The sequence below is a fragment of the Theropithecus gelada genome, chromosome 20, assembly GCF_003255815.1.
Source record: "Theropithecus gelada isolate Dixy chromosome 20, Tgel_1.0, whole genome shotgun sequence".
Taxonomy (NCBI): domain Eukaryota; kingdom Metazoa; phylum Chordata; class Mammalia; order Primates; family Cercopithecidae; genus Theropithecus; species Theropithecus gelada.
The window spans coordinates 54,392,927-54,415,218 of NC_037688.1; the positions used below are offsets into that span (position 1 = coordinate 54,392,927).

Sequence of the window (22,292 nt, forward strand, 5' to 3'; positions counted from 1 at the left end):
CGGGGAAGCCCATAGACAATAGCAGCTAATGCGGTTTGTGAGTGAAGACTGGGAGGAGGCCCGTGTGTGTGCGTGCGCGTGCGTGTGTCTGCGTGCGTGCATGCGTGCGGATGTGTGTGCCTATGAGCGTGCGTGTGTGCGAGTGGATGTGGTGTGAGGGTGCAGGTGTGCGCGTGTGCATGCATGTGCGCGTGCGTGTGTGTGTGCGTGTGCGTGTGAGTGGGTGTGTTGCCGTGAGCAGACAATGCTGGAATAAAGGAAGAAAGAGTTTAACTGGAGAGGGCACAGTAGATGGAATTGAGCCAGACCATTAGTAGGGCCCACAATCACATGTGCATTGACCGTAAATAGTTATTGGGCATTTACCATGTGCTGGGAACTGTTCCAAGAGCTATACACACATTAACTAATTCCTATGTTATAGATGCGGAATAGAGAGAAGTGACTTGTTCAGGGTAATACAGTTGGGTGTGGCACAGCTGGGATTTTACCTAAGCAGCTTGGCTCAAAAAATGCTGTCCTAACCATGCTCCTAACCCCTTATACCCTTAACCTCGGGACATGGTCACGCCCAAACTCACAGACACAACAGGCACATCTTGAAACACACACACACACACACACAGCAGCACAAATTTTGACATGGTCTTATCTGCTGACAAGCCAGCCTCAAATAAAGTCAACCAAGACACACTCACTTTCTTTAAGTAATGCACATTTTATTTAAGTCATGTGATGGATTTTCACAGAGGACATATGCCCAGGGAACCAGCACCGGATCACACAACAGAACTGGATCAGCTCCCAGAAGCTCTCCCCTCATCCCCTCCCAATCCTAAGGGCGACCACTATCTTGACTTTGGTGCACTTTAAATTAGTTTTGTCTGGTTCTGAACGTAATACACCTGGAACCATCTAGTATGTACTGTTGTATTTGGCTTCTGTCACTCAAGATTTCGTCATGCGACTTGTCTATGTTGCTGGGTGTAGCCGGGCATGTCACTCCCGTTGCTGTGTCTATGTGCATGGTAATGAGTAGGGCATCATTCATTTTCCATTCTGTTGATGGGTTATTTCCAGTTTGGGGCTGTTATGAAAGGGCTCTGAACGTTCCCATGCACCCTCTTGGTGCTCACACCTACACATTTCTGCTGGGTGTTGACAGCCTAGGAGTGGAATTGCTGGATCACAGAGGTGGCATATGTTCGGCTTCACTAGAAAACTGCCAGTTCTCAAAACGTCTCTACCAATTTACACTCCCCCAGAAATACAAGAGAGGTTCAGTCGCTCTACTTTCTCGCCTCCACATGGTGCGGTCTTTTTCACTTTAGCCATTCTGGTGGGTAGAGACCTACTCGTATTCGCAGCGCCTGGCGCGTAATTGGCGCTCAGTTAACAGGACTGTTGAATGAATGGATGAATGAGTGTTGGGCGGTGTAGACCGAGAGCCTGGCGAGGGCGGACACACGCACGCACTCCACACACAGCGTTTCGCGGACACCCACCGCGGCGCACGCACCCCAGGACACAGACCCTCTCGAGCACCCCGCGCCCACGTGGTCTGAACGCACCGCCTCGGCCCTGCCTCGCGCGTCCGGCCGCCGAGCAGTACCCAACTCCCGCTCTCGACGGCGGGCAGGGGGCGCTGCGCGTCCAGGCGCTCCGAGGGGGCGGGCCCGGGTCGGGGCGGGGCCGGCCGGGCTTCCAGGCCTGGGCTCTGGCCGCCCGCGCCACCGGGCCGCTCCGGGGACGGGCCGGGGCGGGGCACGGCGGCAGGAAACGGGGCGGGGACTCGCGGAGGCGTTGGGGACGAGAGAGGGCGCGGCCAACTCCCGGGGGGACGGCAGGCCGAGAGCGCGGCGCCTGGGCCTGGCGCCGAGCCTGAGCCCGCCGGACGGGAGGCGGCCCCGCCGCGGGCTCGGCTCCGGCCCCAGCCCCGCCAGCATGGCCGGCCGGACCGTACGGGCCGAGACCCGGAGCCGGGCCAAGGATGACATCAAGAAGGTGATGGCGACCATCGAGAAGGTCCGGAGATGGTGAGCGCTGCCCGGGGGCCAGGGACGGGACACGGCGGGACCACCACCACCTAAGGCGTCTAAGCTGCCCTCGCCAGCTCTGGGCCCCGGTGTTCGCTGTATCCCCGCCTACTAGCTTTGCCCTGGATCCACAGGGCTCTGTCCCCGTTCCCCTGGCTACTCCTGGGGGCTACAAAGCGTAGTCCCCAGTCGTGCCCTCCCAGAGCGGGAGCCCCCGTTTGTGCCCCGCCCCCTAAAGCTTTGACACTCCTTCTGCAAGTGTGCCCCGAGATCTGCAGGTCTCTGATCCCGGGCCAGGACCATAGCCACGCCCCCCGTGTGTGCCCCAGGGGTCCGCAGAGCCAGGGCCCAAATCATATCCTCTCTCTAGAGGCACCCACCGCCTGTGCCCTGGGGTTTGCAGGGCTCTCTTTCTCCATGTAACTATGCCCCATTAGCAAAACTGTTGCTACCCTCCTGTGCCTCCCCAACCTCTCCAGGTACCCCCAGATGTGTCCGGCTCCTGGGGGGGTGGGTCTCCCCTCAGGCCTCTCTGACCCAGTCCCCCACCCTCCCACAGGGAGAAGCGATGGGTGACTGTGGGCGACACTTCCCTTCGTATCTTCAAGTGGGTGCCAGTGGTGGACCCCCAGGAGGAGGTGAGCAACCCCCATTCCCACAAGGCCCTGCATCTGTGCAACCTCAGGCAAGCTCCTCCCCACCCTGACCTCTACCTCCAGCTCCCAGAGACCTCAGATGCAGCAGAACAGACAGATGGGAACCATCATTGGCAGCTCCTCCCCTTTTTCCCTCTTTTCTGTTCCACACCCTGAGTTCGAGCCCTTTTGCTTCTCCGTGCCTCAGTTTCCTTAGGTGTATGGTGGGGCTTTCCAAGAGCTCTGACCCTAATCCTCTAACCCCCAGGAGCGAAGGCGGGCAGGTGGCGGGGCAGAGAGATCCCGTGGCCGGGAACGTCGGGGCAGGGGCGCCAGTCCCCGAGGGGGTGGCCCTCTCATCCTGCTGGATCTCAATGGTAGGTAGGGATCCTGAAATGCGGAGGGCTGTGGGGACTGAAGGAGTGTATTAGGGATCTCAGGCCAACCATCTCGGCTCTTGCTCCCACAGATGAGAACAGCAACCAGAGTTTCCATTCGGAAGGTTCCCTGCAAAAGGGCACAGAGCCCAGTCCTGGGGGCACCCCCCAGCCCAGCCGCCCTGTGTCACCTGCCGGACCCCCAGAAGGGGTCCCTGAGGAGGCTCAGCCCCCACGGCTGGGCCAAGAGAGAGGTAGGACCAGGTACCTCCCAGGAGCCCTCTCCTCTAAGTCCTGTCTTCTCCAGAGTCTAACCTACCAGCTTATCCCTATACCTGCTCCCCATCTTGTGCACCTTCCTCAAGGTGCCTTCCGACTCCTGCAGAATCTCTCTGTAGCTGCTGTCTCATTCCTCTGGTCTCTTAGGATCTATAGATGACATATCACTGTCTGAGACTTTCATGTAAATTAATTTTTTACTAGTTTATCTTTCTCCTCACTCTCATGTCAGTTTCCTGAATGTTGGGCCCATATTAATCCTTTTTTTTTTTTTTTGAGACAGGGTCTCACTGTGTCACCTAGGCTGGAGTGGTGCAGTGGTGTGATCATAGCTCACTGCAGCCTTGAACTTCCTGGGCTCAAGCGATCCTCCCGCCTCAGCCTCCCAAGTAGCTTGGACCACAGGCATATGCCATTTGTATTTTTTGTAGAGGCAAGGTTTCACCATGTTGCCCAGGCTGGTCTCAAACTCACTCACTCAAGCGATCCTCCATCTTCAGCCTCCCAAAGTGCTGGGATTACAGGTGTGAGCCATCACACCCATACCCCCCCCCCCCCCTTTCTTTTTTTAGAGAGAAGTTCTCTGTCACCCAGGCTGGAGTGCACTGGTGCAATCATAGCTCACTGCAGCCTCAAGCTCCTGGGCTCAAGGGATCCTCTGGCCCCAGCCTCCCAAGTAGCTGGGGACTACAGGTGTGTGCCACCACACCCAGCTAACTCTTAAATTTTTTGTAGAGATAGGGTCTTGCTATGTTGCCAAGGTTGGTTTCGAACTCCTGGCCTGAAATGATCCTCCTGTCTCAGCCTCCCACGGTGCTGGGATTATAGGCGTAAGTCACTGTGCTTGGCCCTATGTGATCTTGTTCACTACTGTATTCTCAGAATAATATGGGACACAGATAGGTGCGCAGTAAATATCTGTTGAGTGAATAAATAACAGTGATAGTCATAGGGGTGATTAATAATAACAGGAATAACAACAGTATTTATTGAGCTCTTACTGTGTGCCAGGCACCCTGGTAAACACTTTACATGGTTGGGTTTTTTTCTTTTCTTTTTTCCTTTGAGAGAGTTTCACTCTTGCCCAGGCTAGAGTGCAATGGCACAATTTTGGCTCACTGCAACCTTCACCTCCCAGGTTCAGGCAGTTCTCCTGCCTCAGCCTCCTGGGTAGCTGGGAATATAGGCATGAACCACCATGCTCAGCTAGTTTTTTTTTTTTGTTTTTTTGTTTTTTTGTTTTTTTTTTTTTGAGACGGAGTCTCGCTCTGTCTCCTGGGCTGGAGTTGCCGTGGCCGGATCTCAGCTCACTGCAAGCTCCGCCTCCCGGGTTCACGCCATTCTCCTGCCTCAGCCTCCCGAGTAGCTGGGACTACAGGCGCCGCCACCTCGCCCGGCTAGTTTTTTGTATTTTTTAGTAGAGACGGGGTTTCACCATGTTCACCAGGATGGTCTCGATCTCCTGACCTCGTGATCCACCCGTCTCGGCCTCCCAAAGTGCTGGGATTACAGGCTTGAGCCACCGCGCCCGGCCGCTCGGCTAGTTTTGTACTTTTAGTAGAGATGGGGTTTCGCCATGTTTTGCCAGCCTCGAACTCCTGACCTCAGGTGGTCCGCCCACCTCGGCCTCCCAAAGTGCTGGGACTACAGGCATGAGCCACCATGCCCAGCCTTTTTTTTTTTTTTTTTTTTTTTTTTGAGATGGAGTCTTGCTCTGTTGCCCAGGCTAGACTGCAGTGGTGTGATATCAGCTCACTGCAACCTCTGCCTCCTAGGTTCAAGCGATTCTTCTGCCTCAGCCTCCCAAGTAGCTGGGATTACAGGCATGCCCCCACACCCAGCTAATTTTTGTTTTTTTGTTTGTGTTTGTTTGTTTTTGAGACGGAGTTTCATTCTTGTTGCCCAGGCTGGAGTGCAATGGCACAATCTCAGCTCACCACAACCTCTGCCTCCCAGGTTCAAGTGATTCTCCCGCCTCAGCCTCCCGAGTAGCTGAGATTACAGGCATGCGCCACCATGCCTCACTAATTTTGTATTTTTAGTAGAGACAGGGTTTCACCATGTTGGCCAGGCTGGTCTCGAACTCCCGACTTTAAGTGATCTGCCCGCCTCCGCCTTCCAAAGTGCTAGGATTACAGGTGTGAGCCACCATGCCCTGCCAACACTTTATATGTTTTTTTCGCATTTAATTTTCACTACAACCTTATAAGGGTGATGATCTTGTTATGATCCCTATTTATAGATGAGGAAACTGAGACCCAGAGAAGTAACTCAGCCAGTGAGCCAGCATCTTGGGCCTGGGTCCTCCTCAGCTCTGCATTTTTTCTTTTCCCCCTTTGAGACAGAGTCTCAATGTGTCGCCCAGGCTGGAGTGCAGTGGCACGATCTCACTCACTGCAACCTCCGCCTCCCAAGTTCAAGCAATTCTCCTGCCTCAGCCTCCCGAGTAGCTGGGATTACAGGTACACATCACCACACCTGGCTAATTTTTGTATTTTTAGTAGAGATGGGGTTTCACCATGTTGGACAGGCTGGTCTTGAACTCCTGACCTCATGATCTACCTGCCTTGGCCTCCCAAAATGCTGGCATTACAGGCTTGAGCCACTGTGCCCAGCCAGCTCTGCTTTCTTCCATGCAGTCAAACCCGTCTGGTTGGCACCTCTTCCTCCCAGGCCCTGCCTTGTCCCTGGCCTTCCCATCTCTCACCCATTTTTGGTTCCAGCTGGTCTCTTCTAGTCACCCCGACACAGCTGCCAGAACAACTTTTTCCTTAATATTTTTTAAGCTTTGCTTTTTTGTTTTGGAGACAAGGTCTCACTCTGTCGCTCAGGCTGGAATGCAGTGGCGTGATCATGGCTCACTGCAGCCTTGGATTCCTGGGCTCAGTCAGCCTCCTGAGTAGCTGGGACTACAGGCATGCATCACCACGCTCAGCTAATTAGTGTTGTTATTTTTTATAGAGATAGGGTCTTACTATGTTGCCCAGGCTGGTCTCAAACTCCTGGGCTCAAGTGATCCTCCTCCCTCAGCCTCCCAGAATGTGAAACCCTGTCTCTACTAAAAATACAAAAAATTAGCCGGACATGGTGGCACACACCTGTAATCCCATCTATTAGGGAGGCTGAGGCAGGAGAATTGCTTGAACCTGGGAGGCGGAGGCTGCAGTGAGCCGAGATCGCGCTACTGCACTCCAGCCTAGGTGACACAGTGAGACTCCATCTCAAAAACAAAAACAAACAAACAAACAAACAAAAAGAACATCCTGATGTGGGACTGTGGGCTGGGTCTGGGTCTAGATAGTGCCAAGCACTTGTATACCTTTGCTATTATAAAAACGGTAGCAAGCATTTATTGAGCACTTACTGTGTGCCAACCACTGTGCTTTACCTGCATCTGCTCATCTGACCCTCACAACAGCCCCATGAGGTAATTACTATCATTATCCCCATTTTACAGATGGGGAAACTGAGGACCGTGGAAATTAAGTAGCTGGCCCAAGGTCAGGATTTGAACCGAGGCAGTCCAAGCCCGGATTCTGTGGCAACTTAGCACACATTCCCTCTGCCTCACATGTCGTACTTTCCTGTCTGTCCACCGCATCAAGACCCACTCACCCTTGAGCTCCCACGTCAGTGTTCCCTCCTCTGCTTCCTAGGGCACAGCCAGGTTCCTGCTCTGTCCTCTCTGCTCCCGTGGCCCTCTGCCTTCTGTGACTGGGGCCTGTGACTGTCTGTTTCCCCCACTGTCTGTGCTGCTGGCACAGAGTGGCTGTTTAGGGGATGTTTGTTACCTTGACGTTCCAGATCCCGGGGGCATAACTGCTGGCAGCACCGACGAACCCCCAATGCTGACCAAGGAGGAACCTGTTCCAGAACTGCTGGAAGCTGAGGTGAGAGAGGCCAGAAGGCTAGACTCCTGGGTCTTGGAGGGAATGGGGGATCTGGGGCAGCCGAAGGCTTGGAGCCTGCATCCTGAGGCCCTGGAGGAGAGGCAGACCTGGGACGGAGCTGAAGGTTTAGGGGCTGGGTTCTTGGGACTGAAAAAGAAAGGGTGTTTCAGAGACAAAGTGCTAAGGGCTGGATCAGGGCTGATTTGAGACCATTAAAAGCCTGACAAAGCCGGGCGTGGTGGCTCATGCCTGTAATCCCAGCACTTTGGGAGGCCGAGGCGGGTGGATCATGAGGTCAGGAGATCGAGACCATCCTGGCTAACACGGTGAAACCCCGTCTCTACTAAAAACACAAAAAATTAGCCGGGCGTGGTGGCACGTGCCTGTAGTCCCAGCTACTCGGGAGGCTGAGGCAGGAGAATTGCTTGAACCTGGGAGGTGGAGGCTGCGGTGAGCCGAGATCGCGCCACTGCACTCCAGTCTGGGTGACAGAGCGAGACTCCTTCTCAAAAATAAATAAATAAAGCCTGACAAAATCATGGTGCTCCTCCATGCATTTTCAAAAAATATCTTAACTGTAAAATTAGCGTAAGAAAATCCCTCGTAAACCTCTGACGTTTCTCACGAAGCTACCTCGATGCATTTTCAGAAATATCAAGTATCAGGTTCGTTCCTCCACACAGTGTCACTGTCGTTGTTGTTTTTGGTGCCTGCTTCCTCTGCGTCCTGAGCATCTGGCCCTGGGCTTGCCTCCTGGGCCCAGGAGGGGAGGGGAGTAGAGGCTTTGGAGAAGGTAGAGGCTCGGAGGCTGGACGCCTGGGTTCGGTGGAGCTCACGCCTGTCCACCCTTCCTCTCCAGGCCCCCGAAGCTTACCCCGTCTTTGAGCCAGTGCCACCTGTCCCTGAGGCAGCCCAGGGTGACACAGAGGACTCGGAGGGCGCCCCCCCACTCAAGCGCATCTGCCCAAATGCCCCCGACCCCTGAGAAGCCGGCCTGCCTGTCCCGTTGCCCCAGGGGCCCCTTTGGCTTTTTACAAATAAAGACCCTTTTGTAATTTTGTGTCATGTCATTTCCCCCTCAGGGCTGGGGAGGGTCTTTGGAGACAGTTTTGTCTCATGCTCCATTGCTCAGATGGGGTCACTGAGGCTCTGAGAGGACCTTCCTGTAGTCCCACCGCAAGGCAGTGTGTGGTGGGGGCTTGAGCCAGGACCTTGCCTCCCAGTACTTCCCGGGTCTGCCCTATCTCCCGACCTTCACCTCTTCCTCTGGGAGGAGGCCCAGGACGTCTCTTCTTGCTCAGCCCTCACCTGGGCCTAATAGTTATCAAAACTCTGGGTAGCTAGGCCATGATTCTTTTTTTTTTTTTTTTTTTTTGAGACACAGACTTGCTCTGTTGCCCAGGCAGGAGTGCAGTGGTGCAATCATGGCTCACTGTAGCCTTGACGTCCCACCTCAGCCTCCCAAGTAGCCAGGACCACAGGTGCGTGCCACCACACCCAGCTAATTTTATTTCTTTGTTTAATTATCACTATTTTTTTTTTAGAGAGTTTCGCTCTTGTTGCCTAGGCTGGAGTGCAATGGCACAATCTTGGCTCACTGCAAACTCTGCCTCCTGGGTTCAAGCAAGTCTCCTGCCTCAGCCTCCTGAGTAGCTGTGATTAGAGGCGCCTGCCACCACGCCCAGCTAATTTTTGTATTTTTAGTAGAGACTGGGTTTTGCCATGTTGGCCAGGCTGGTCTCAAACTCCTGACCACAGGTGATTTACCTGCCTCGGCCTCCCAAAGTGCTGTGATTACAGGCATGAGCCACCACGCCCAGCCCGCTAATTTTATTTTTTGTAGACATGGGATCTCGCTACATTGCCCAGGCTGGTCTTAAACTCCTGGGCTCAAGTGTTCCTCCTGCCTTGGCCTCCTAAAGCGTTCGGATTACAGGTGCGAGCCATTGCGCCCGGCCTGTTCACATTTCATACATAATAACACAGAGGCCCAGAGGGCTTGGGGGCCTGGGATGACCAACCCATTCCCTGCCCTGAGGAAGCCACTCCTCCACCCGGGATGCCTGTCCACACTTCTGGTTGGGTCTAACTTATCCCCATCTCAATCACCATCTCCTCTGAGAAGCCTTCCCTGACTCCAGGCTCAGTGAGTTTCCCCTTTTTTGAGCTTTAGCAACCTCTTGGGCTTTGTTCTCCTTGTTTCAGCATTTATCAGGCTATTCTGGGACCCGTGGTTTGTGTGTGTGTGTCTTGTCTACGAGGCTGTGGGCTCTGAGGGGGCCCCACACAACACTGGGAACAGCGCAGTCCCAGCAGCTGCTTCATGAATACATGAATGGCCTAGGGTTTTCCAGGCAGGCTTCTCTGAGGAGGTGGCATGCGAGCTGGGCTCTGACACATGAACCTCTGTGCTAGAACTCAAGTCAGAAGCCCTGGTTCAAGTCCTGGCTCTGTTACTCCCTGAGTGGCTGTAGGCAGGCTGTTTCTACTCTCAGCATTAGTTTGTTCATCTGAGCAATGGGAACAATAACTAGGCCTCATCTGCCCCAAGGGTTTGTGGGAACCTTCAAGTAATATAAGGCCCTCTCACTCTGTGCCTGCAGGGTCATGTATACTGGCCCTATTTTTGTTTTTAATGAAGAAAGATACTGAGGTTCAGAGAGGACCAAACTGAAACTTTAAAGAGGCTTTAAAAACTGTAGGCTAGGTGTGGTGGCTCACACCTGTAATCCCAGGCCTTTGGGAGGCACAGGTGGGAGGACTGCTTGAGGCCAGGAGTTTGAGACCAGCTTGAGCAACATAGCGAGACAAAAAAATGAAAAAATTAGCCAGGCATACTGGTGTGCGCCTGTAGTCCAAGCTTTTTGGGAGGCTGAGGTGGGAAGATTGCTTGAGCCCTGGAAGTCGAGGCTGCAGTGAGTGATGATTGCACCACTGCGCTCCACTCTGGGCAACAAAGCAAGACCCTGTCTAAACAAACAAAGGAAATGTAAGGATGCTTCCCACAGCAGCTGCAGTGGCGATGGTGGAGCCAGCACTGTCCAAGGAAGCCAGGCTTGCTGCAATGTAGTGTAACTGTTTCTTATCGCTGCTGTTAACAAATTGCCACACATATAGGGGCTTAAAGCCACAGACATTAGCCAGGCACGGTGGCTCATGCCTATAATCCCAGCACCTTGGGAGGCTGAGGTGGGTGGATCACCTGAGGTCAGGAGTTCGAGACCAGCCTGACCAACAAGGTGAAACCCATCTCTACTAAAAATACAAAAATTAGCTGGGCATGGTGGCGGGCACCTGTAATCCCTGCTACTCGGAAAGCTGAGACAGGAGAATTGCTTGAATTCAGGAGGTTGCAGTGAGCCGAGATTGCACCACTGCACTCCAGCCTGGGTGACGGAGCAAGACTCCATCTCAAAAAAAAAAAAAAAAAAAAAAAGCCACAGACATTGATTCTCTTATAGTTCTGGAGAAGTCCAAAGTTAGTCTCACTGGATTAAAGTCAAGGTTTCAGCAGTAGTTCCCTCCAGAGGAGGATCTCTTTCTTTGCTTTTCTGGCTTCTGGAGGCCACCTACATTCCTTGGCTTGTGGCCCCTCCCTCATCTCAAATCAGTGTAGCATCTTCCAATCTCTCTCCATCGTCATATCTTCTCTAACTCTCCTGCCTCCCTCCTCCAAGGATCCTGTGATGACACTGGACCCACTTGAATAATCTAGAACACTCTTCCTATCTCAAGATCCTTAGTTTCATCACACCTGCAAAAGCCCATGTGCCATATAAAGCAACACATGCACAGATTCTGGGGATTCGGATGTGGACTTCTTTGGAGGGCCATTCTTCATGGTAATGTCGGCTGTTTGCTGTGTGTGTGGCCACCTCATGACTCCCCTCAACCACTCCCGAGGGAGAAGAGTGTTCTGTAGATAGGAAAGTCCCTTGTGTGGGTTAGTGGTGCAGTGTTGAAGCTCAGAATTCAGGTTCCAGGTTTGAATCTCAGCATCTGCATTCATTTGTTGTATGACCTTGAGCAAGTGACTGAACCTTTCTGTGCCACTGTTTTCTCATCTATAAAATGGAGATAAAAGGCCGGGCACGGTGGCTCACACCTGTAATCCTAGCACTTTGGAAGGCTGAGGCGGTTGAATTACTGAGGTCAGGAGTTCAAAACTGGCCTAATCAACATGGTGAAACCCCGTCTCCACTAAAAATAGAAAAATTACTTGGGCGTGTTTGTGGGTGCCTGTAATCTCAGCTACTCAGGAGAGCAACAGAGGGAGACTCTGTCTCAAAAAAAAAAAAGCAGATAATAGTGACATCAGCCTGGTGAGAGTATTCTGAGAGTTAAATTAGGCCACACATGGAGAGACAGCCCTTGGCCTGGGACGTAATAAGTGCTCAACAAATGGCAGGTTTTGTCCTATTCCCATTTTACAGATGAGGATACCAGAGACTCTCATGTCCCTGAGGCTGGGGACAGAAGCCTGGTCCCAGATGGGGTGTCCATTTCTGAGCAGCCTTGAGAAGCTAACGTTTGAGTCTCCCCTATTCTTTTTTTTTTTGAGACGGAGTCTCGCTCTGTTGCCCAGGCTGGGGTGCAGTGACTGGATCTCAGCTCACTGCAAGCTAGGCCTCCCGGGTTTACGCCATTCTCCTGCCTCAGCCTCCTGAGTAGCTGGGACTGCAGGTGCCCCGCCACCTCGCCCGGCTAGTTTTTGTATTTTTTAGTAGAGACGGGGTTTCACCGTGTTCGCCAGGATGGTCTCGATCTCCTGACCTCGTGATCCGCCCGTCTCGGCCTCCCAAAGTGCTGGGATTACAGGCTTGAGCCACCGCGCCCGGCCTGAGTCTCCCCTATTCTTGTCCCTCTCCTGGTCACGGGGTCTAGGAAACTGTCCTGAGCCCAGGCATGCCCCCACCCTCTCAGTGACCCATTCTTTGACCTGGTTTAAAAGCCAGTTTGGGCTTGGCATGGTGGCTCACGCCTATAATCCCAGCACTTTGGGAGGCCGAGGCAGGTGGATCACTTGAGGTCAGGAATTCGAGACCAGCCTGGCTAACATGGCGAAACCCTGTCTCTACTAAAAATACAAAAATTACCCAGCCATGGTGGTGCATGCCTGTAGTCCCAGCTACTCGGGAGGTTGAGGCAGGAGAATCACTTGAACCTGGGAGGCAGAGGTTGCCTGGGCAACAGAGCGAGAGTCCATCTCAACCAAAAAAAAAAAAAGCCAGTTTGGCTGGATATGGTGGCTCACACCTGGAATCCCAGCACTTTGGGAGGCTGAGGTGGGAGTTTTGCTTGAGCCCAGGAGGTTGAGGCTGCAGTAAGATATGATTGTGTCACTGCACTCCAGCTTGCATGACTGTATCTTAACAAAAATAGTGAACATGGTAAATTTAAAAAGCTATATCTTCCAGAGCCACAGCCCTTATTTATCACCTTGCTGCCCCCTTCCCTCCTCCTCCCCAAGTCCACACTCTCTTTGTGGAAATCCTTCTACTCCTGGCACTCGGGCCCCACCTCTGGGGCTCACTGACTCCTCCCCTCTGAGCACTCATCCGTCCTTGGCCACTCCCCTCTTCCTGGTCTGGGAACTGTCTCTTGCCCTGGCCTTGCTTCTCTTTGTGCACACTCTCCCTGCTAGGTCCCACCTGCCCTTTGAATCAACAGTTCCTCATTCTCTGACTCTAAGTTCCGCCCCGACCTCTAGACTCCAGGAGCCAAATGGCTGCATCACATCTCCATTGGGATATCCCAGAGACCCAAGCCTCATCCTCCCCACAACCTATTCCTACCATCCCAGGAGTCAGCCAAAATGGTGACACCAGAAGTCAGAGTCACCTTCCAGGAACCACCACGTCCTGTAGGGTCTCTGTCTTAAGTAATTTTCCAGTTAGCCCCTTTCTTCAGGGCAACGCTGCTTTACTAGGTGCCAACAAAACTGATAGCCTCCTGGTGGGGTTCCCTGCCTCCCTCTTGCCCACCTCCAATCCATGCTCCACCCAGTAGCTGGGCAATCTTCCAGAAACCCAAATCTGTCCATGCCACTGCCCCAGTTAGAACCTTCCTGTCCTCACTACCTGCAGAATGGAGCCCACAGCCTGCTGCGTACCCACACCTGCAGCCACTCTCTGAACTGCTCACAGCCCCCAGATGCCTGCTGCTGTCTCTCACCCCTTGGGTTTTGCTCACACTGGCTGCCCCACCAGGAAAGCCCCTCCCATCCCCTCTTCGCCTGGCAGATGCCAATGCAGTTTTCAAGCCTCAGCTTCTGGGGTGTCTCTTCTGCCTTCCCTCAGCCCCTCACCCCTCCTCTGCTGCGACGTGGAGTGGTGGCTGTTGCTTTGTAATGGTCCGTGTCTGCTTGGGTCTTCAGCACCAGCCTGGAAGCCCCAGGAGGGCAGAGGATTCCCTTTATTCATAGCAATAGGTACTTACTGTGTGCTTACTGTTTGCTGGGCACTGTTGTAGAACCTGCGGATGCAGCATAAAGAGCACAGAATAAATGGCCGGGCATGGTGGCTAGCACTTTTGGAGGCCAAGCACTTTGGGAGGCTGAGCACTCTGGGAGGCTGAGGTGGGCGGATCACCTGAGGTCAGGAGTCCAAAACCAGCCGGGCCAACATGGTGAAACCCCGCGTCTGCTAAAAATACAATAAAATTAGCCAGGCGTGGTAGTGGGCGCCTATAATCGCAGCTACGTAGGGAGGCTGAGATGGGAGAATCACTTGAACCCGGGAGGCGGAGGTTGCAGTGAGCCTAGACTGTACCACTTGCACTCTAGCCTGGGTGAGTGAGATTCTGTCTCAAAAAAAAACAAGAGGCCGGGCGCGGTGGCTCAAGCCTGTAATCCCAGCACTTTGGGAGGCCGAGACGGGCGGATCACGAGGTCAGGAGATCGAGACCATCCTGGCTGACACGGTGAAACCCCGTCTCTACTAAAAAAATACAAAAAACTAGCCGGGCGAGGTGGCGGGCGCCTGTAGTCCCAGCTACTCGGGAGGCTGAGGCAGGAGAATGGCGTGAACCTGGGAGGCGGAGCTTGCAGTGAGCTGAGATCCAGCCACTGCACTCCAGCCTGGGCGACAGAGCGAGACTCCGTCTCAAAAAAAAAAAAAAAAATCCCTGCCCTCATGGCATCTGCCTTCAGGCAGTTATATCCTAAGCAGGAAGTTAGAGTGCTCTGGAAAAAGAAAGCACAGCACGGGAGATGGGGAAAGAGTAGGGTGTGATTTTAAGCTGGGTCAAGGCGGGGGCCTCACTAAGGCAAAGGCTGAAGAAAAGATGGAAGGAGGTGAGGGAGAGAGCCTTGCAAGTATCTGGGGAAGAGCATTCCAGGCAGAGGGAATGGCCAGGGTGAAGGAGAGCCAGTGTGGCTGGAGCGGAGGGAGGGAGGGGCCGGGGAGTGAGTTCAGGTCGGCTGGGCCTGGCAGGCAGGGCAAGCAAGTACTTAATCTATCCTTCACACTGGGAGAATGAAAACAAGGGCAGTACTAATCACACCCTTCAGAAGACAGGCAGAAGCTGGGCCAGCAGAACTTATGGTCGCCCTGCTCGGAGGCCAGTGTCAGGACTTGGCTTTTCCTCTGGGTATCATGGAGGGTTCTGAGCAGAAAAGCATAATCAGACTTAGGTTTTGTTCCCGTTTTTTTTTTTTTTTTTTTGTGACAGAGTCTCACTCTGTCGCCCAGGGTGGAGTGCAGAGGTGCAATCTCTGCTCACTGCAACCAGTGCCTCCCGGGTTCAAGTGATTTTCCTGCCTCAGCCTCCCAAGTAGCTGGGATTATAGGCACCTGCCACCACACCCAGCTAATTTTGTATTTTTAGTAGAGACAGTGTTTCACCATGTTGGTCAGGCTGGTCTTGAACTCCTGACCTCAGGTGATCCACCTGCATGGGCCTTGCAAAGTGCTGGGATTACAGGTGTGAGCCACTGCGCCCGGCCTGTATGCACATTGTTAACTAGAGCCCAGTATTCATTCATAGTTTTTCCCCCCTCTTTGATGTAAAATATCCATATAGTAAAATGCATAGGTGTTAACTGCATGATTCAGTGAATTTTAACAAAAGCGTAGTGCCAGGTGTGGTGGCTCACTAAGAGGCCAAGGCAGAAGATCATTTGAGTCTAGAAGTTTAAGACCATCCTGGGCAACATAGTGAGACCTCATCTCTACAAAAACTTGAAATGTTGCAGTGAGCTATTGCCCCCTTCTCATCTCCAACTCCCCAGAGTCAAACACTATTCTGACTTTTTTATAAGACAGGGCCTTGATCTGCTGTCCAGTATTGGAGTACAGTGGCATATTCACAGCTCACTAATTTTTTTTTTTGGTAAGTTTTGCAGAGACGGGGGTCTCACCATATTGCCCAGGCTGGTCTTGAACTCCTGGGCTCAAGCGATCCACCTGCCTCTGCCTCCCAAAGTGCTAGGATTATAGGCGTGAGCCACCACACCTGGCCTGATTGTTTTAAAATAACAGATGGGGTGAACCTGTTCTGGAACTTCATGTAAATAGAATTAAGCAGTATGTAACTCTTACGCATCGCTTACGCATCTGTTTTCTTTCACTCAGGCTAATAATATTCTTTTTTTTTTTTTTTTTTTTTTTTTTGAGACGGAGTCTTGCTCTGTGCCCCAGGCTGGAGTGCAGTGGCGCGATCTCGGCTCACTGCAAGCTCCGCCCCCCCGGGTTCACGCCATTCTCCTGCCTCAGCCTCCCAAGTAGCTGGGACTACAGGCGCCCACCACCTCGCCCGGCTAATTTTCTTGTATTTTTAGTAGAGACGGGGTTTCACCGTGTTAGCCAGGATGGTCTCGATCTCCTGACCTCGTGATCCGCCCGTCTCGGCCTCCCAAAGTGCTGGGATTACAGGCTTGAGCCACCGCGCCCGGCCGGCTAATAATATTCTTGAGGGTCATCTAGATTCTTGTGTGGATCAGTAGTTTGTTCCTTTTTTTGGTTTTTTTTGTTTTTTTTTTTTTGGGAGGGGGGACGGAGTCTCGCTCTGTCACCCAGACTGGAGTGCAGAGGCGCAATCTCGGCTCACTGCAAGCTCCGCCTCCTGGGTTCACGCCATTCTCCTGCCACAGCCTCCCGAGTAGCTGGGACTACTGGCGCCCGCCAGCACACCCGGCTAATTTTTTGTATTTTTAGTAGAGATGGGGTTTCACCGTATTAGCCAGGGTGGTCTCGATCTTCTGACCTCGTGATCCTCCCGCCTCGGCCTCCCAAAGTGCTGGGATTACAGGCGTGAGCCACTGCGCCCAGCCAGTTTGTTCCTTTTTACTGCTAAATTATATTCCATAGGCCAGGATCTCTCTGCTGGGTGAAGAAGAGATGGGCCCTGCCAGGGCTCAGAGACTCAGGTGAATGTACCCCAGGGAGATGGACAGCCTTTTCTTAGGAATTTCTGGAATGGGGAGTCTGTGGCATTAGTCTCCCCAGAAATCTGGGAAAACAGAACTACATCAGGAGACTCTAGCGTGACCAAGCATCCCTGTTTGCCCAGGACTTTCCTGGTTTTAGCACTGCAGGTTCCGTGTCCCAGGAGACACCCCAGTCTTGAGCAAACTGGGATGGCGGATCACCGTCACCCTAGCAGGATCCTGCCACTGCCCTTGGGGCTTCCGGACCCTTTTCACACAAGATTACATTCTATTCTCCTAAGGACTGATTTTCCTTAAACTCCAAAGTAGGCTCCTCTTCTGTTCTAAAACTTCCCATGGCTTCCCATGGCTGTGCCTGGCAACTGAAAGGACATAGTCTCTGGTAGTGGTTCTCAAACTGCTGCATATTGGAATCACCTGAGGAATCATTTAAATATTCTGATGGCTGCCTTCCACCCCAGACTTTTTTTTTTTTTTTTTTTTTTTGAGATGGAGTCTCACTCTGTCACCCAGGTTGCAGTGCAGTGGCACAATCTTGGTTCACTGCAATCTCCGCCTCCCAGGTTCAAGTGATTCTCCTGCCTCAGCCTCCCGAGTAGCTGGGACTACAGGCGCGTGCCACCACACCTGGCTAATTTTTGTATTTTTAGTAGAGACGGGGTTTCACCATGTTGGTCAGGCTGGTCTCAAGCTCCTGACCTTGTGATCTGCCCACCTTGGCCTCCCAGAGTGGTAGGATTACAGGCATGAGCCACCGGCCCAGCCACCCCAGACACTTTTTTTTTTTTTTTTTTTTTGAGACGGAGTCTCGCTCTGTCGCCCGGGCTGGAGTGCAGTGGCACGCTCTCAGCTTATTGCAACCTCTGCCTCCCGGGTTCCAGCTATTCTCCTGCCTCAGCCTCCCGAGTAGCTGGGACTATAGGCACGTGCCACGGCTAATTTTTTTTTTTTTTTTTTTAGTAGAGACGGGGTTGTACCATGTTAGCCAGGATGGTCTCAATCTCCTGACCTTGTGATCCGTCTGCCTCGGCCTCCCAAAGTGCTGGGATTACAGGCGTGAGCCACGGCACCCGGCCCCACCCCCCCCCGACATTTTAAATTGGTATTATGTGCAACCTGGGCCCTGGGATTTTTTGATTTGTTTTGTTTTGTTGAGTCTTGAGTTTAGCTCTGTCGCCCAGGCTGGAGTACAGTGCCATGATCTTGGGTCACTGCAACCTCCACCTCCCGGGTTCAAGCCATTCTCGTGCCTCAGCCTCCCAAGTAGCTGGGATCACAGGTGCCCGCCACCACGCCTGGCTAATTTTTTTATTTCTAGTAGAGACAGGATTTCACCATGTTGTCCAGGCTGGTCTCGAACTCCTGACCTCAGGTGATCCTCCCACCTTGGCCTCCCAAACTGCTGAGATTACAGGCATGAGCCACCGCGCCTGGCCCGGCCAAGGGCCCTGAGATTTTTAAAATCTCCTCAGCTAACATGCTGCAAAGCTTAGAGGTGCCAGCCTGTGAATGTGATTTGTTTGGCTTACATGGTGTTGAACATGTTGGCAACATTAAAATCAAGTGATTTCATATAAAAATCTGGACTCAGGCCGGGTGCCGTGGCTCACACTGTAATCCCAGCACTTTGGGAGGCTGAGGCAGGAGGACTGCTTGAGCCCAGGAGTTGAGAATACAGTGAGCTATGTGTTGCTGCCCGTCAACCTGGGCGGCAGAGTGAGATCCTGTCTCCACCAAAAATAAAAAAAGGAATCTGGACTCCAGCTACCCTTGAAAGCAGATGTTCTGAGATACTGAGTTTGCCTCCTGGAGTGGTCATGGGGCGGGGGTTGGGGGTGGGGTAGGTGGGTGGGGGGTGCAGAACACTGACTGCCCTGGGGGCGGAGTCTCTGCCCTCCAGTTCCGGCAATCCCTACTGCTCCCTGGTGTCCCACTCTCCTTCTTGCTGTTCACTTGCACGGCTTCCAGGGGAATGGCTGAGTTTTGCAGCCAGGCATTCCAGGCCTCCCAGCTTCGGCTTCTGATCACCTTCTCCACCTCCTCACTCCCTGCTCTAGTCATCTTCATCTCATGTCCTGCCCTCCAGCCACATGGGCTGCTTGGTCCCTTCCACACCTGTTTTTGGCCATGAAGTTCTCCCACCAAGTTCCTTATGGTAGACAAGCCCCTGCTGGATTTGGTCCCTGCCCACATCTCCTGCCCCTTTCCCCAAGCTCTCCTCCAACTCATGCATAGAACATCTACCACAAGGAAGCTGGCCAGGCTGTTAGCACTCCTGTTCCCTCTGTCTGTGAAGCCCTTTCCTTCCCTCCACCCTCCCCTTCTCTCTCTCATCTCAGGCTTTGGGTTTGATTTCACCTCCTCCAAGGTTCCCTGACCTTCAAACTAGGTCAGGTCCCTGGTTAGTCACTGTACTTCCTCTTTTTCACCTCCTTCATCTCACTTCCCCTGCCAGAATAAGGCCACATCTGTCTCATAATCTCTGTCTTCCTAGGGCCTAGTATGGTGTCTGGCATACAGTAGGTGCTCATTAATGATAAATGAATGAAAGCAAGCACATCTCCCTTTCTCTACTGGCAAAATCCTAATCCTTTTCTGGTTACATTTCTCCTATAGCATCCAATTCTGTTCTCAAGACCCAAAGATCTCTGAGATCCAGTGATCAATGGAGTTTTAGCTCAGGTCCATTTCACAGTGGACACAGTGGATCCCCAAATTCATCCTGTGGTTATTTCCCCAGGCCCAGAGTGAGTGCACTGGTGGCACAGGCATACCCATCAAGTGGCAGAATCCCCCCATCAGTTAACTGGGTGTCGCTGTACATGGCTGTGAAGGCAGGGATGACCCCAGGACCCCACTGGGGACAGCACAAGGGCAGAGCCCAAGAACTTACTTTCCGTCCTCTTGCATTTGCCTGTGGATTTGCAGTTGGTAATGGCGTTCTTGCCCGGCCCTCCTTTGTTCCTCAGGGCAGCCAGGCAGCCGTGGCGTAGTGAAAGGGCAGGATGCGGGATAGGAATGGAGCTATTCCTGATTTAAACTGATTTGCTCTGTGATTTGGGGCAAGTCCCTTCCCCTGTCTAGACCTTAGTTGCCTCATCTAAAAAAAATGGAGCCAATAATCTTTTCCTCGTCTTTGGGGTCATCCATCTTTGAACCACATCAGGAGCAGTGGGAACCAAGTGCAGAGGATGGCCTTAAAAGCGGTATGGGAACCAAATTTTTGTAAAGTAAATATTTTCAACTTTTATATTTTGGAATCACCAGCGGTATTTATTACGTGCACTCTAGGAAATGGAGGCAATGCTATGCCAAAACAGAAAGTAAAACTCTGTTATCCTGTGCCGCGGCCCGGTGGAGGTTTTAATGTCTGTATCTTAAGATCTGGTGAGGGCACGGGTAGGTGCGGCTGGACCGAGTGAAACCAGCCCCGTTGGGCGCCTAGGCTCTGGCTCAGGGCTGTGCTCACAGTGAAGGTGTCTGCAGCTCGGCACCCACAGGCCCCGCTGCCCTTCCAGCCTTTGTGGCGCTCCGAGGAGACAAAGGCTGGCTGCGCGGCCGTGGGAAGGGTTAAGGCCACCGACGCAGCCCTGGCGCGTGCTAGAGCGGCCAGTGGCGGACTTCCGGTTGGGGCGCGGGCGCGCGCCGCGTGTTCCCGACCCGCAGCTGCGGAGCCCTCGGGCGACCCAGCCGTGCGTAGTGCTGCGCTGTCTCAGTCTGCGGCTTGCAGTACGCGGGTAGGGGATGTGTTGCTCCGCCTCGCCTGCGCTGCGGCGGGACACTGGCATCTAGGCCAGACCCTCCCGCAGGGTCCGCACTCGCGATCTGGGCCGTGGGCAGCTTCGTGGCCCCTCCGGGCCTTGGTTTCCCCGGCTGTTATAGGGGCGTGAGGATCCCAGGCGAGCTGGGGGCAGGCAGCTTCTTCGGCTCCCTTGTGCCATGGAACCCACTGTATGCCCGTTATGCAGTCAGGAAAGCTGAGGCCGGGAAGGAGGGCGTCACGCTGCAACCGTGGAAACCAGCGCTCCCTCGCGTTGCCGCAGTCTGCAGAGGCGTGGCCAGAGCCATCCCCGGTCTCCAGTGCGGCTGCAAGGGCGGGCGCCCGAGGGCGTTCTGCTCCAGGCCTACACCCGCGAGCTGACCGTGTCAGGCGCGCCACACACGGCGCTTCTCATTCTCACTGCACCTCGCGAGGCAGGAGCTGCCGTTCCCGTGTCACAGATAGAAAAACAGGCTGGGGTGATTTCTCCGGAGTCAAGACTCAGGTCTGTGGCTCAGTCGGGAAGGATAGAAACCCAAGCTTCCTCAGACTGGTTCAGAGACCCGGCCAAATTAAATAATAATGGCCCTGACTCAGGGGTCTTTAAGTCTTACCCCCCTCCCTCCCCTTTTGTTTTGTTTTGAGACTGTCCCCCAGGCTGGAGTGCAGCGGTGCACTGCAGCTTCGACCTACAGAGGGCTCAGGTGATCCTCCCACCTCAGCCTCACGAGTGGCTGGGACTACAGACACGCGCCACCACGTCCGGCTAATTTTTCTATTTTTTGTAGAGTCAGGATCTCGCTATGTTGTCCAGGCTGGTCTGGAACTCCTGGGCTCAAGCAATCCTCCTGCCTCGGCCTCTCAAAGTGCTGGAATTACAGGCATGAGCCACCGCGTCCGGCTACCCTTTAGTTATCTCAAGGAGTTTAATAATTGAATTTAGGCTGGTCTCAGTGGCTCATGCCTGTAATCCCAGCACGCTGAGAGGCTGCGGCAGGCAGATCGCTTGAGGTCAGGAGTTCAAGACCAGCCTGGCCAACATGGTGAAACCCTGCTTTACTAAAAATACAAAAATTAGACGGGTGTGGTGCCACGCACCTGTAATCCCAGCTACTCAGGAGACTGAGGCAGGAGAATCGCTTGAATCTGGGAGGTGGAGGTTGCAATGAGCCAAGATTGCACCACTGCACTCTAGCCTGGGCCACAGAGCGAGAATCTGTCTCAAAAAAAAAAGATTTGACACCTATACCTTCCTCCGTGTGTGCGTTTGTGTGTGTGTGTATGGAGGAGGAAAAATTATATATATATATATATAATTTTATCATTTGAAAACCACCCTCACCTTATTCTTACATTGCATTTTCCTGACAATTCCTGTAAAGAAGTGCATGATTTTAGTGATGAAGAAACAGGTTCAGAGAAGTCAGGTACAATAACTTTTCCAGGGTCACACAGATAGTGACAGAAGCTAGGCTTAACCAAGTCTGTCTGATTGCCAAAACTATCTACTTACCAAGTCTGGAAGTAGGATAGGGGGTGGGGAATGGACTAGCAGGCTTGAGAGGGGACTCTGGCCACTACCCAAAACATGCAGGCACCAGGCTGGCTGAGTTATTTTGGGTACATATTCTGATAAATATTCAAATATTTCTATGAAACAATTTATGACTCTAAACAGAAATCCCATCTCATTTGCCATTGGGGCTTTCACTCACTCTTAAGGGCACACCGCAGTTCAGGAGGTGCTGCCTACCTAGAGAATGAGGGTGTGTGTGCATGCACGTGCTGGTGGTGAGGAGCGTCTGATCTCTAGTTCATCTTGGTTGCTACTGGCATCACTTTCCAAGCCCACAGGGGTCCCGTACACTGCATGACTTCTGTCCTGTTCCCCCTGTGGGCACCAGAGTCTCTAGGCTGGCTGGGATTT

General features: G+C 53.1%; 1 protein-coding gene and 1 long non-coding RNA gene across 3 annotated transcripts in view; one reads left to right on the forward strand and one right to left on the reverse strand.

The window, feature by feature from the left end:
- Positions 1-702: 702 nt before the first annotated feature.
- Positions 703-20,945, reverse strand: LOC112614153. The gene is made up of 2 exons (XR_003117047.1): positions 19,499-20,945; positions 703-1,370 (listed from the first exon to the last, which is right to left on the reverse strand). It is a non-coding gene; the product is annotated as an uncharacterized LOC112614153 (long non-coding RNA).
- The window catches only part of BCL7C (BCL tumor suppressor 7C), a 64,982-nt gene continuing 43,655 nt past the window's right edge, over positions 966-22,292 (forward strand). Inside the window, exons 1-6 of one of the 2 annotated variants that reach the window (XM_025370387.1) lie at positions 966-2,036; positions 2,596-2,674; positions 2,940-3,048; positions 3,141-3,302; positions 7,132-7,217; positions 8,077-8,272. In XM_025370387.1, coding sequence (XP_025226172.1) covers positions 1,945-2,036; positions 2,596-2,674; positions 2,940-3,048; positions 3,141-3,302; positions 7,132-7,217; positions 8,077-8,202 — 654 coding nt within the window. In that variant the 5' untranslated portion in view covers positions 966-1,944 and the 3' untranslated portion in view covers positions 8,203-8,272. Of the gene's footprint in view, positions 2,037-2,595; positions 2,675-2,939; positions 3,049-3,140; positions 3,303-7,131; positions 7,218-8,076; positions 8,273-22,292 lie in introns of those variants that run through there. The other variant, XM_025370386.1, reaches the window with a different exon arrangement.